This window comes from Myotis davidii, unplaced genomic scaffold (assembly GCF_000327345.1).
Source record: "Myotis davidii unplaced genomic scaffold, ASM32734v1 scaffold1467, whole genome shotgun sequence".
Taxonomy (NCBI): Eukaryota; Metazoa; Chordata; class Mammalia; order Chiroptera; family Vespertilionidae; genus Myotis; species Myotis davidii.
This window is the reverse complement of record NW_006298267.1, coordinates 317,624-331,147: the sequence shown is the minus strand read 5'-3', so window position 1 is coordinate 331,147 and position 13,524 is coordinate 317,624. Positions and strand designations below refer to the sequence as shown.

The window sequence follows — 13,524 nt, the reverse complement described above, 5'->3', positions numbered from 1 at the left end:
CCCCCCTGGGGGGGGGGGGGCACTTGTCCTGACCGGGTCACCAGGGCCACCGGGGCCTGGGAGGGGGGTGGAGGAGGAGGAAGACTTGCCTTCAGGTGTTGCTGCGTGATTGAAAGGGTCACCTGGGCTTTTATTTAAAAAATAAAAGGCCAAATCCTTGCAGAAGCCCGGTCAGGAGCTCTGCGCTGGTGTCAGCCTGGCTGCTCAGTGGGAACCAGGCCTTGGGAGGTGAGGCACTCAGATCTCAGCGACAAAACCGTCTGTGCTCAGAGTCACCGCAGCAACTTAGAATTTTACCGGACTCAGCGGCAGCACAGAGTCTGGTCAGTCAGAAACCTCCAGTCGCACTATAGAGCTCAGTGTGCTTCTTGCTGGGTTTCAGTGTGTTTAGCGCAAGCTCTGTAGTGTTTTTAAATTGAGACTTTCACTCAACACCATCCTCGCTGCAGACCTCCCGGCCCACGGCATGGAGCCGATGAACAACGCCACCAAGGGCTGTGCCGAGCCCGTGGACGAGGTCACCGGGCCCTGCAGCTGCCAGGACTGCTCGGCCGTGTGCGGCCCCCGACCCCAGCCGCCGCCCCCTCCCGTCCCCTGGAGAATCTGGGGCCTGGACGCCATGTACGTCATCATGTGGGCCACCTACATGGCGTTTTTGCTCATGTTTTTTGGAGCCATTTTTGCCGTGTGGTGCTATAGGTAAGCCGTTCGTTTGTCCTTCCGAGTAAGAGCACATGACCCACGGTGCACTTGCAGCTCAGGCGGCAGACCTTGGGCCCTTAGACAGGAAACAGTTCTCTGCACTAAAACCATCCTGTGGATGCTTATAGTCCGGCAACAGGAAACAATCAGGGCCTGTGCAGACACTGGGACATTAGAAGCTGGTCTCACTGATTCATTCAAAAGGATGTGTGAATTAGCACCGTGCAGAGACCCCATTAGAAAGTCTTTGGAACCTAATCTGATGCAAATTTATTTAAATGCAATACTATACTATAGACCCTTTAGATATTTGCATCTTGATTTAGGACAGTTTATTTTATTTAACTTTTTATTTTAAAATAATTTTAGACTTAGGAAAAAGGTACGAAGATGTGCTGTGTGTGTGTTGTGTGTGTTTGTGTGTGTGTGTGGTCTTAATTCATACTTTATCCTTTACCCAGTTTCCCCTAATGTTGCAATTACATAACCCATCGTTTATAATTACCAAAGCCACGGAAATGACAGTGGTATAATCTTAGCTAAGCTACGGACGATATGAAAACCTGCCTGTTTCCCTTGTGGGACCCCACACTGCATCCCTTTTGCGTTTCCTTGGTCTCCTCTAGCCGGTGACAGGTAGTGCCTTAGTCTGTCCCTTTTATGACTTCGGCACTTCGGATGAGTCCTGGTTGGTTGTTTGTGGAATGTCCCTCGATTCAGCTTTACCGCTACTTCCTCATGGTTGGGTGAGGCTGTGGGTTTTGCCCAGGAACCTCACAGCCCTGCTGTGGCACCTTTCTCAGCACGTCCTGCCGGGGGCACGTGATGTCAGCGAGTCCCCTTGCTGGGCGCTCCCCGTGAGCACTGGGCTCTCCGCTGTGGAGTTGCTGTTTCTCTCTGTAGTTGATCAGTGTCTTGGGGGAGAGACATGGACGCTGTGCGAGCACTCTGTGAACTTAGGGGGAAGAGGACCAGGGGATGAGGAAGGAAGCTTTGAGCGGGAATGTCAGAGACCTCCTTGTGTTGAAACCCCCTGATACTACTTACGTGCTTTCACTTTTCAGAAAACGGTACTTGGTCTCCGAGTACACCCCCATTGATAGCAGCATAGCTTTCCCGATCAGTGTCAGCGACACAGGTAGGCCCCTTGTGCTTGAATGAAAGGGTGGGTGGCGTGGGCGTGGGCGTTTATGCACCTGTGGGGACAGACTGCTCCGGCCGAGGACAGTTCCAAGCAGGACAGACAGGCCCTGCCATGTCACTACGGGCTAGTGGGGCAGCAGGTCGGAGCCAAGTAATTACCTGCAGCCATGGGTGACCGTGGGCAGGGACCATGGGCGGGGACAGGGCTGGGTGCTGACCAGGGCTGAGGCGGGAGCAGCAGGGAAGGTTACGGAGCTGCTGAGCTCAGGGTGCCAGAGAGCTGGCCTTTCAGAGGCGGGTACCTGAGCATCGTCCTCCTGGGGTGGGCCTGGCGGTCATGGTGGGCAGGCAGGAAGGGTGGCCTCCAGGGCAGGTAGGACGCTGAGGGCCAGCGCACGGGGAGGTGCAGCCAGGATTCCTGCCAGGTGGAGGCGTAGCTGATGCTTTCCCTGCCCCGCGTTCAGGAATGGCCTGGCCCTTACCACCCCCCTCTTCTCCTCCAGGGGAGGCCTCCTGCTGCGACCCGCTTGGTGCTGCCTTCGAGGGCTGCTTGAGGCGGCTCTTCACCCGGTGGGGCTCCTTCTGTGTCCGAAACCCCGGCTGGGTCATTTTCTCCTCCCTGGCCTTCATCGCCGCCTGCTCCTCGGGCCTGGTGTTCGTCCGCGTCACCACCAGCCCCGTGGACCTCTGGTCGGCCCCCAGCAGCCAGGCGCGCCTGGAGAAGGAGTACTTTGACACCCACTTTGGGCCTTTCTTCCGCACGGAGCAGCTCATCATCCAGGCGCCGCACACCGCCGTGCACACTTACGAGCCGTACCCCTCGGGGTCCGACGTGCCCTTCGGACCTCCGCTCGACAAAGGGATTCTGCACCAGGTAATCGGCACCTCGCAGACAGCGGTTCCAGGGCACACGGTGGTTTGCCGGCTTCCCCACCAGCTCTGGGTGAGAGTGTGGTGGGAGATTAAAAACCTTAATGGTGAAAGTAAAGTGAGTCCTCACGAAGGTGAACGACAGGTGTTGAACTGCATGAAAAATCCGCTTTTGTATGTGCTGCATGTGGTAGGTCTTGCTTCTTTCTAGAAGTGGGGTGAGTGTTTCTGTACTGAAGCGTCTGTGTTCTAGTTCCCTTGGGAACCTGTGACTCTCCCCCTGGGCATTTAGAGATAATGTGCTAGAACCCAGAGGCCTGAGCCCTCCGGTCCTGTGCCCTGGGCAGAGCGGCCAGTGGCTGCAGCTACTGAGGCATCTGGGACTAGATCCACCTGTTCTCCCCATCGCACTGGCCCGGGGAAATGTGCCTGTGCACACACTGCCTCCCACCTCCTGTTTAATCAGCGATTGCACAACGGCATTAAACGTTGGGCTTTAGTGGGTGTTGATGTGAGGGGCGTGTCGGAGGAGAAGGCCTGCTTCTCTCTGCTGGCCCTACTGCTCCCTGCTGGCCCTACTGGTCACTGCTGCTCCCTGTCGGTCACCGCTGGAGAAGGGTGTGAGGGATGAGGCTCATGTGCTCTGACTGGTGATGGGGTTGCCTCCCCATCTCTCTGGACGCCTCGATATAGGGTCCCCATCTTGGGTGTCATCAGATGCTCTGCCACACTGTGCCCCCGTCCGCTCTGCTCCGTCTTAGGAAGGGTTTCCCCCGGGTACTCTATCTTCTGGCCCCTCGGCAGCAGGGATGAGTCAGACTCAGAGAAATCTGACGTGTTTCCGGATTTGTGTCTTGTTTCAGGTTCTTGACTTACAAACAGCCATTGAACACATCACTGCATCTTACAACAACGAGACCGTGACCCTCCAGGACATCTGCTTGGCCCCGCTCGCCCCGTATAACAAGAACTGCACCATCCTGAGTGTGTTAAATTACTTCCAGAACAGCCACTCTGTGCTGGACCACGAGATAGGGGACGACTTCTTTATCTACGCAGATTACCACACGCACCTGCTGTACTGTGTCCGGTACGTGGCAGCTCGCTCGCGCGCCCCCCCTCCCCCACTGACATCCAAGCGCTTGCTGCTGCTGCACCCGTGTGGGCCTGGAGCCAGGGTGAGCTCGGAGGCAGATGTCCCAGCAGGGGGCAGGGGGGCAGCCCTGGTGCCAGGCAGAGGCGGGCGTGGAGACAGTGAGCCAGGCGGGCAGGCAGGGTGCCGGGTTTGGGATGGGGCCTGCTCAGAGGGAGAGGAAGGGGAGCTGTGAACTCGGAGGAAGAGTCCACAGTGGACGGAGCGGCGAGTCAGGACCAGGTGAGCGTCTGTGTCATCGAGGAGCCGCAGGCGCCTCTGCCGGAAGGAGGCTCGTGTCTGGACTGATAACACGTGGAATCATCGGTCACACAGCCACACACACAAACGTGAACGCTGCGGTGCCTTCCTTACCGTTCACATGAGTTTATATGAGGACAGGAATGGTCTTGAACCGGGCAGCGTCCCCTTGTTAAGGGCGGCCGGCGGGGGCAGGTTTAGATTCGGGCAGGAAAGCTGCTTCCTGCAGGAGGCGTGTCTGGCTGGCAGAGTGTCTATAATTCAGGCAGTTGGGAGGCCCCTGACGCCCTGCCCTGTGGCCTGGCCTGGACACGCCTGTTCAGCCGGTCAGATGTCACCAGGGCTGCTCTTCACCGGGGGAGGTGCTCTGGCCATCTTGGCGGCGCCGCGTCTCAGGAGTGGAGCGCTCTGACTCCTCGCCTGGTGTGATGACCTTGCGTTCTGTCTGTTCTTGTTCCTAAATGTGACCCTTTAGGGGCTGAGCTCCTGGCTGTCCTCCCTGGGCCTTGCACAGACCCCGGCTGTCTCCCTGCCTCCTCTTGCCCACACACAGACCTCCTTCCGCTTTGCGCGCACTTGTCTTTGGAAAGCAGCCCCTCCCTGTCCCAGGTCTCGTTATTCCCGTGCCTTCAGGATGAAACACGACACTTAGCCCGGCACGGAGCCCTCTTCTCATCATCTGTCACTTCCCAGGCCCCCCTCTCTCGGGAGCCCCTTTGGGGTCCCCCATGCCTTGGACACAGGACTTCTTGTTCCCCAAACCGCCACCTCTTGCTTTCTCCTCCCCTGATGCCTGTTCTTGCCCCGCCCCCACCCCACACTGAGGTGCATAAACAGCCTTCTCCCTCCAGCGGATTCTCCCTGGGCCTGGGCCTGGCTCTGCACCCGTTGCTCCTGTGGGGGCTGCTCTTCCTGTGTAGCTGCTCCCTGTCTGCCCGGCACCGAGTGACGCGAGTCACGTCGTGCTGTGTTTCCTGCCGCGCTCAGGGAGTCCTGAGGAGCCTTAGGGCCCACGTGATGCTTGAATTTGTGAATGTTCTGTTGAATACATGAGTGGAAAACGGGGTGGCCTGGTCAGCAGTCAGGTCTCGGATGGCCCGAGGCTGGTTCTAACGGGCTGTCTCCTCGCAGGGCTCCTGCCTCGCTGAACGACACCAGCCTGCTGCACGACCCCTGCCTGGGGACGTTTGGGGGGCCTGTGTTCCCGTGGCTGGTGCTGGGAGGCTATGACGGTGAGTGAGAGAATAGTGGACCTGGCCTTTGATTGACAGTCCAGTGGAAGCCATAAAGGCTTTACACATTCAATACTTGTATTAATCTCCTGTTCCTTCAATCCCAAATGCAGTATCTCCTGTGGGTTTGTGTTTTTCTGGATTTAGGTCACACTTTAGGGAGCTGTGAAAAGTTAAGGGCGTGTCCCCAGGATCATGTAATTGCATACGTCACACAACATGCAGTGCAGCCTCAGGCACTCCCGAAACCCGGGGAGCCCACCTATAGGACCCCACGGGATACGGGGGCCTCAGGCTGAGAACCCCTGTGACGGGAAGAGAGGCCGTGCCAGGTGGGGACCCAGAACACTGGTGGATTCTTTTCTTTCTAAACCAATTGGCTGAGAACGCAGACACATTTAAGGTGGGGGAGCCATTGGCTGAGAGCGCAGACACAGTTAAGGGAGGGGAGCCATTGGCTGGCTCTTGCTGGTCCCCGTAGCACCTCGGATGGGTGCCCCGCCGTGGGTGCTGACTCACGTGGCGGCTCTGGCATCTGAAGCCTGATTACGGCGACTCCATGGGTTTCCCCCACCCTAATGCAGAGGCGGGATGTTTCCTAAGCCCTGCTCTGCCTGTAATAAAGTGCCGTTTCTGTGGTGGGAAAGAAGGCACCAGCTTGCTAGTCACAGCCGTCAGATTAAATTTGATCTCTACCTTATTCCTTCCACAAAATACATTCCAGATGGACCCCAGGTTGAAATGTAAGAAGGGAAACTATAAAGGACTGGAAGACAATACAGGAGGAATTTTTAAATGGAGAAGGCATTTCTAGCAAGATAAAACTCAGAGCCACCGCAGGAATCACTGATGGATTTGACTACATGAGAACTTTAAATTCCGACATGGAGAGCAAACGCCCTAAGGGTTTAAAAAATAAAAGCAATAAACTGGAGAAAAAATTAGTATTTAATATATAAAGACTCTTGTGTAAAAAGAGAAAAGGAGGGAAGCCATATGACAGCTAACATTGCAGAGGGGACATGCTCCACCCGACTCCTAGGCAGTGACGGGCACTCGGGTGATGGGCAGTGACTGCCTCCCAGGTGAGCAAGGGCTGGGGGCTCGGAACCAATGGTGACGGCGGGCAGCCACAGCTGGGGCGTGTGAACTGGGCCTAGAATATAAACTCCCGGAAAAGTCAGGGTCTCATCTCCCTTGTTCGCTGATGTTCCACGGTACTTAAGTCCTGCCGGGCACTAAAGTGTCTCAGTAAATATTCTGTTGAGTGAAAAATAGGGTAGAATTTTGGTGGGCGATTTGGGAGAATCAGTCACAATTAGAAATGCACAAACGTTTTGATTCGGTGATTGTAAGAATTGATTCTACAAATATGTGCTTTGCATTAAAAATAGAAGGTTAGTCCTTGTAGTAACTTCGTCGATTTTAAAAACTAAAAATATCCATCAGTGGGAGGTTGGTTACATTATACTAGACAATATTGTACAGCAGATTAAAGAATAAGGAAGCTCTCTCTGTACTAAAAGGAAACCGCCTCAAGATACAAACGTAAAAGCATAGTGTGCAGAATAGTACGTGGCTGTTGCATACAAGAGAAGGAGGGGAGGACATGTGTGTTTGCTTGTGCCTCTGTGGAGTGTCCTGGCAGGAGTCCCAGATGGGCAGGGCCAAGAGAGCGAGGAGAGGAAGGAGAGGGACGCTCACAGCACCGCTTGGCTCTGCTGGGATGTGTGCTGCGGAATGAAATAAAAGGGCGTCTTTCCGGATGGCAGTGTGTGCTGCTTCCACAGAGAACCCGTTTTATTTGTTCCCCACGCTTCGCAGGCCCGTTTCAGGAACTGCTGTTCCGAGCGCGGGGCGTGGTCTGCAGCCCAGGGAGGCCAGCTGTCCCGTCACTGCCCCTTGCACTTACCTACTTTTCTGCAAGCTGGTAACCTTGCCAATGTCACATTTTTCCTTTCTAGATCAAAACTACAATAACGCCACCGCCCTGGTGATGACCTTTCCTGTCAATAATTACTACAACGACACGGAGAAGCTCCAGCGGGCCCAGGCCTGGGAAAGAGAGTGAGTGCTCGCAGGGTGTGCGGGAAGCTGGGCACCCGCAGAGACCACCTGTGCCCCCTCCACCAAACTAACCCTCCTCCTCCCCCCGCCCCTGAGTAATGTCTTTTCACTCGTTACCGGTGAGATCTGCGAGGAAACGTACCTAAAACATTATTGAACAGATCTCCCTACACAAAAGTGTACACGCAGAAACTTTTCCTTCGTCCTGTTCTAATAGCAAAAACGGGGAGCTAGCTGGATGTACGTTATTAGGAAGGCTTAAGTAAGTAGAAAGTGCCGCAGACATTCAGACAGGTGATAAGTGGTTCAAGATGCACTAAATAAACTCGCAGTCAGCACGGGTGAGTAAGCATATGCTGCCCACGCCACCCATGCCCAGGAAGCTGTCCAGGCCGGCGTCACCGTGTCTGTGCCTCCAGGGAACGGGGTGACGTGAGGAGGACGGGCTGTGACACTCCCTTCATCGTCTGCATCAAGTGCATTCTTCTAAAGCAGCTTTATCGAGGCTGATCCACACCATACATTTCACTCCCTTAGTGAGAGCGTTCAGTTCAGCAGCTTTAGTATATTCACAGATGATGTGCCGCTGTCACCACAGCCAATGCTAGGACGGTCTTTACCTCAGAACGCATCTCCGTCCCTTTAGCGACCACCCCCACCCTCTCGTCCTCACCTCCCAGCCTGTGCAGCCACGAAGTGCTTTCTGTCTCCATGCACTTTCCTGTTCTGGACTTGTTCATATGAATGGAATCGTGTGTGTGAGATGCTGTGTCTGGCACCTTCCATGTAGCAAAATGTTGTCAAGGTTAATCCAGGCCGTGGCACGTGCCGGTCCCTTCCTTTCTGTGGCCGCGGGACGGTCCGTCGTGGACATAGCGGGTTCTGGTACCCATTCACTCCCCGATGCAGGCGGGTGGTTGCTCCTGTGACTGTTGCGAATAATGCTGCTGTAGACATTTGTGCACGAGTGTCTGTGGGAACTTTTTATTTCTCTTGGGTGTTTACTACGATTAGGATGGGAGGGTCACATGTCACTCAGGAACTGCCAGACGGTTTTCCAAAGTGACTGCACACTTTACGTTCCCACCGCAGTGTGTGGCGGTTTCGCGTTCCCCGTCCTTGTCAGCACGGCCTTGTCGGGCTGTGATTGGTTCCCTGGTGCCTGACGACTCCTAGCATCTCTTCACGCCCTTGCTGCTCCGCATCACCTCCTCAGAGAGTTGTTTATTCATGTTCTTCATCCTTTTTTTAGCCATTTGTATTTTTATGATTGAAGTATAAGAATTCTTATGTAGTCTACACGTCCCTTATCAGATAACATGATTTCCAAGTATTTTCTCTCATTTTTTGGTTGTTGGTTTTTTGCTTTCTTGATGGTGTTCTCTGAGACACAGTCGTTTTTAACTTGGATGAAGCCCAATTTATCCATTTTTTCTTTTGTTGCTCGTGCTTTTTGTGTCATGGCTGGGAACCCTAACCCCCGGACGTGCAGATTGATGTCTGTGCTTTTCTAAGAGTCTTATTGTTTCAGCTCTCACATTAGGTCTTTGGTCCTTTCGAGTTCAGTTTGGATACGGTGTGAGGTAAGGTTCAGCGTTCTCTTGCATGTGGCTATCCAGTTGTCCCAGACCATTTGCGGAAGTTAGTCTTTTCCGCTGTTTGCTCCTCTGTTGGAAAGTAAGTGGACTCTGGTTCTCCTTCACTCTGAATGTGTAGCCTGGCGCGGGCATCTCGCCGCTGTTCACTCTTGTTTTGTGATGAGTTTGAAGTCAGGACATGCGGACCCTCCTGCTTGTTCTTGAAATAGCAGGTTTAGCTCTTCTGGGCCCCGTGCAATTCCCTGGGAATTTTAGAATCAACTCACCATCCCGCAAAGGAGTCAGCCAGGTTCTGATAGGGCTTCTTTAACCTGTGATCAGCTTTTAAATTATACTCAACAAGCATGTATCTTTATTACAGTGCACAGACTTCACTTAGAAATCATTTTAGTAAAAAAGAATGAGACCAGGAACTGATTTCCGAATTTGTTCCAAACCGATTTAAATGGCAGAACACTCAGCATGTCTGGCACTGTCTCCCTCCCGTCTCCAGCGGAGAAGATCTGAGTGCAGATAAGGCTCCTTAAGCGTGGCTTCTGTCGGAGGAGCTGGGAGAGCCCTGGCCGGGTGACTCGGTCGTCCCCATATGCCAGGGCCCAGTCCTCAGGGCTCATAAGGAATCAGCCCACGAGTGTGCGAATAAGTGGAACAGCAAGTCAGTCTCTCTTTTCCTCCCTAAAAAAGTTAATAAATAAAAATTTAAAAAACTTTTTGTAAAGTTGGGAAGAAGTCCCTCAATTTGCTTTCACTCAGTTTTAACTAAAAATATAAATTTCTTTGTACTCTTTAGGTTTATTAATTTTGTGAAAAACTACAAGAACCCAAATCTCACCATTTCCTTCACTGCTGAGCGAAGTATTGAAGATGAACTCAACCGTGAGAGTAACAGTGACGTCTCCATCGTGGCGACCAGCTATGCCGTCATGTTTCTGTACATTTCCATCGCCTTGGGGCACATCCAGAGCTGCAGCAGGCTTCTGGTGAGGGCCTCTGGTGTGGGATGTGGGCGCCTGTGTTGTTAGGAGTGGAGGGTGCAGCCTAGGCCCTATTTTTGCCTCTTAATTTTCATGTTCAAACCTGCCTCAAATTCCCCTGTGCTTTTTTAGTTGTATGTAACATTCCCTATTCCCTGCATTTATTTCCTCAGTTCCAACTTTTTGGTTTATCTTCAACTTAAAATTAATTTTACATGGTCCAAGTTTTTCTAATTTGTCTACTTACTACCTAAGAATGGAAGCTCATGATATGACTTCTTTAGGAAGACCTAGACAGTTTTTCTTATTTTTTCTCAAACCGGAGTTGAGCGTCTAGCTCCAGTTGGGCCGTCCCGTGTGCGGGTGGAGACGAGGCCTTCAGTGGCAGGTTGGACAGGGCGTGCTGACAGCCGGCGTCTTGGTTGCGTCTCAGGTGGATTCCAAGGTCTCCCTCGGCGTCGCGGGCATCTTCATCGTGCTGAGCTCGGTGGCCTGCTCGCTGGGCATCTTCAGCTACGTTGGGGTCCCCCTCACCCTCATTGTGATCGAGGTCATCCCCTTCCTGGTGCTGGCTGTCGGGGTGGACAACATCTTCATTCTGGTCCAGACCTACCAGGTGCGTGTCGTGTCCCATGGAGTGTGGCAGCCACGGGCGAGCCCCACGAGCGCCGCTCGGCCCCACGCAGAGTGTGTGTGGACACTCAGACCCCTCCTTCCCTCTGGTGTCCGTCACTTGTTCTGCATATTGGGGACCAAGAAGTTCACCCCCTCTTTGGTTGGTCTGATAAAGTGAGAATCTGATTTTAAGCATGTTCAGTACAGTGTCCCAAAAGAATGTGTATGTACACACATTAACAGCTGATTCTACTACGTTTGAAAATGAAGTGTATTCTTAAAAACACTGCCTTTATAATTATCGAAAGTGTGCGCATACATTTTTGGGGACACCCTCTGCACATGCAAAAAGGGCTGACGGGCTGTGGAGAATACTTTGGGTGCAAGTGCTGTGGAATGATTCTCCACATAGTGTGGAAGGGGAGACTTGTCGGAGGGACCACTAACAGGACTGCAGGTCAGCACAGGACCCGCCAGGTAGGAAACGGTCTTCATCACTGTTCTCACCTGGCCCCGCCTTGCCCGTAGCCTTCCCTGCGTGGGACTCAGTGGCCCGTAAGTGGCACATCATTTCACGATCGGCCGCCTGCAGCCTGCACCCCATGTACTTTCCTCAGAAGTGACCCAGCCTTTGCTGGAGCCTCGCCTGTCACCTTGCCCAGGGGTCGGGAACACCCTGAATGAACTAGCCTGAGACCTGCCGGATCCCCCCAAAGATTACGTCCAATCCGTAGATGCCACTAACCATTTTCCTTTACTGTTGACACAGAAGCAACGCGGTGACGTGACTGAGAAACGTCCATGTTGCATGTTTGATTTTTTTTAAAGAGAGACGAACGCCTTGAAGGGGAGACCCTGGACCAGCAGCTGGGCAGGGTCCTGGGAGAAGTGGCCCCCAGCATGTTCCTGTCGTCCTTTTCAGAGACGGTGGCCTTTTTCCTAGGTAATCAGCTGCAGCTGCTGGGGAGGGGCCTGGTGTGTGACGTGCCCCCTCTGCTCTTCCTTCTTGAGCTGCACCTAGCGGGGAGGTGCCATGTGGGCGCAGGAGAGCGTGGGACAGGTCCTGGCGTCCGTTAGCCAGTGTCATCTTTCTGCGTCTTCCAGGCAGTGTCTCTCTTGGGGTCCAGGTGCCTAGGACTCCTCTGCCACTTCCCCTGTCTGGCACCCATGGCAGATGCTGGTATTTGAAAATAGCTTCTCGCACAGCCACGGGTTCCTCAAAACAGCCCTCCAAGCAGCAGCTCCAAACCGCAGGCAGCAGCTGCAGGGCGCGTACGCTGTTGTCCGGGCAGTCGTCCTGTGCACGCGCTCACGGAACCAGCGTGGTGATAAGCTGGGTTCTCGGGTCTTTCCTCAGCCCAAGGAGCTGGAACAGAACCAGCACTTTCACAGTCCTCCCTCCTGGGGAAGTCAGCAAGTCCTGGGCCGCTGTCTCTGCCGCCTCTGGCGTGTAGTGAGAGAAGCGGTTCATCCTCTGGCTAGGAGGCCGGTCAGGCTCGCCCAGAAGTCAGAGGAGACACAGCCCACACATGCCTGCGGGCCGCCAGGCCTTCACGGCGAGTAGTAGCCTCGCAGGGGCAGCCTCTCAGCACGGACACATCAGCTCCCATTCCCATGGAGCCCTGAGCCCTGCGACCCGCGGCCTGAGCTCCTCTCATGGTGCAGGTGCAAAGCAGCTAGTTCCCCTCTCAGCTCCAGGGCGAGATCCAGGGCGAGTGGGAGGGTGGGCGCAGCTGCTAAGCCTCAGGCAGACACGGGAGACACGGCGGGGGCTGCGGGCAGGTCCGAGCATCCTGTCCTGTCCAGTGCGTCGCTGGTCCCGTGCCGCGGGCCAGGCTTTCCTCAGCAGCACCAAGAAGCAGACTCACTGGTAAACGTGGGCTCCTGGTTTATCGTCTAAGTGCTTTACGTTTAAGATGTTTGTAGGGTGTGGGCCAAGCAGGCTGCAGTGCCTGTGGGCCTGGAGCGGCCACTTCAGTGAGTCTGAGCCGTGCCGTGGGCGTGGAGCTCCCTCACGTGGCTGTAAATACGCGGAGAGACTGATGTTGGTGTGACAGCAGATAGGAACGTATCCCTCTCACGGGGGCAGGGAGGGCACCGTTAGAATGGCCTGAGCTAGTGGCTCTCAAGTATTGATGTGCATACATTGGCTCAGAGAGCCTGTGAAATACTCGGGAATTGGGGTGAAGTCCAGTGTCTGGTTAAGCGGGTGGGGCCGAGCCCGGGAACCTGCATGTTAACTCCCAGGTGGTTCTGATGCTCACAGTCTCCTCTCAGCTCGGGTCCCTCCCGAGACCAGCTCCCTTTGGGGGCGGGGGGCGGGGAGCAGCTCCTGTTCTATGGCCCCGGGAGCCTGCGACGCGCCAGCGCCCTCTGCGGTGAGCGGCAGTGACGCCGCCTCCCGCCCGACCGCCTCCCCAGGAGCCCTGTCGGTGATGCCCGCGGTGCACACCTTCTCGCTGTTCGCCGGGATGGCCGTCCTCATCGACTTCCTGCTCCAGATCACCTGCTTCGTCAGTCTCCTGGGGTTGGACGTGAAGCGTCAGGAGGTGAGTTGTTACCAGATTGCAGGCTGTTCCACCTGCGCCTGGAGTCTGCGTGACCTTTGCTCCCTTTGTCCCTCAGAACAACCGGCTGGACGTCCTGTGCTGTGTCCGCGGTGGCGAGGATGGCGCCGGCCTCCAGGCCTCCGAGAGCTGCTTGTTCCGCTTCTTCCGAGACTCCTACTCCCCACTGCTGCTCACGGCCTGGATGCGGCCGATCGTGGTGGGAACTCACTGCGTTTCCTTCCTCTTTTCTCCCGGCACAGACTCTGTCCCGTGCCCTCTAAGAACCACACGCATGGGGGTCCGACAGCTGTCAGCTGCGTGTGCAGAAACAAAGCTGATACGGACAAATACGTGCTAGTACATGCTTATTTAAAATATGTT

The 13,524-nt window shown here is 54.7% G+C and overlaps 1 protein-coding gene across 1 annotated transcript in view; it reads left to right on the top strand.

The window, feature by feature from the left end:
• NPC1 (Niemann-Pick disease, type C1) overlaps positions 1 to 13,524 on the top strand; it is a 43,223-nt gene that overhangs the window by 14,705 nt on the left and 14,994 nt on the right. The window contains exons 9-19 of the mRNA XM_015570546.1: positions 450 to 699; positions 1,767 to 1,840; positions 2,349 to 2,719; positions 3,579 to 3,805; positions 5,240 to 5,340; positions 7,305 to 7,407; positions 9,796 to 9,985; positions 10,413 to 10,595; positions 11,423 to 11,537; positions 13,016 to 13,143; positions 13,220 to 13,360. Coding sequence (XP_015426032.1) covers positions 450 to 699; positions 1,767 to 1,840; positions 2,349 to 2,719; positions 3,579 to 3,805; positions 5,240 to 5,340; positions 7,305 to 7,407; positions 9,796 to 9,985; positions 10,413 to 10,595; positions 11,423 to 11,537; positions 13,016 to 13,143; positions 13,220 to 13,360 — 1,883 coding nt within the window. The remainder of the gene's footprint in view (positions 1 to 449; positions 700 to 1,766; positions 1,841 to 2,348; positions 2,720 to 3,578; positions 3,806 to 5,239; positions 5,341 to 7,304; positions 7,408 to 9,795; positions 9,986 to 10,412; positions 10,596 to 11,422; positions 11,538 to 13,015; positions 13,144 to 13,219; positions 13,361 to 13,524) is intronic.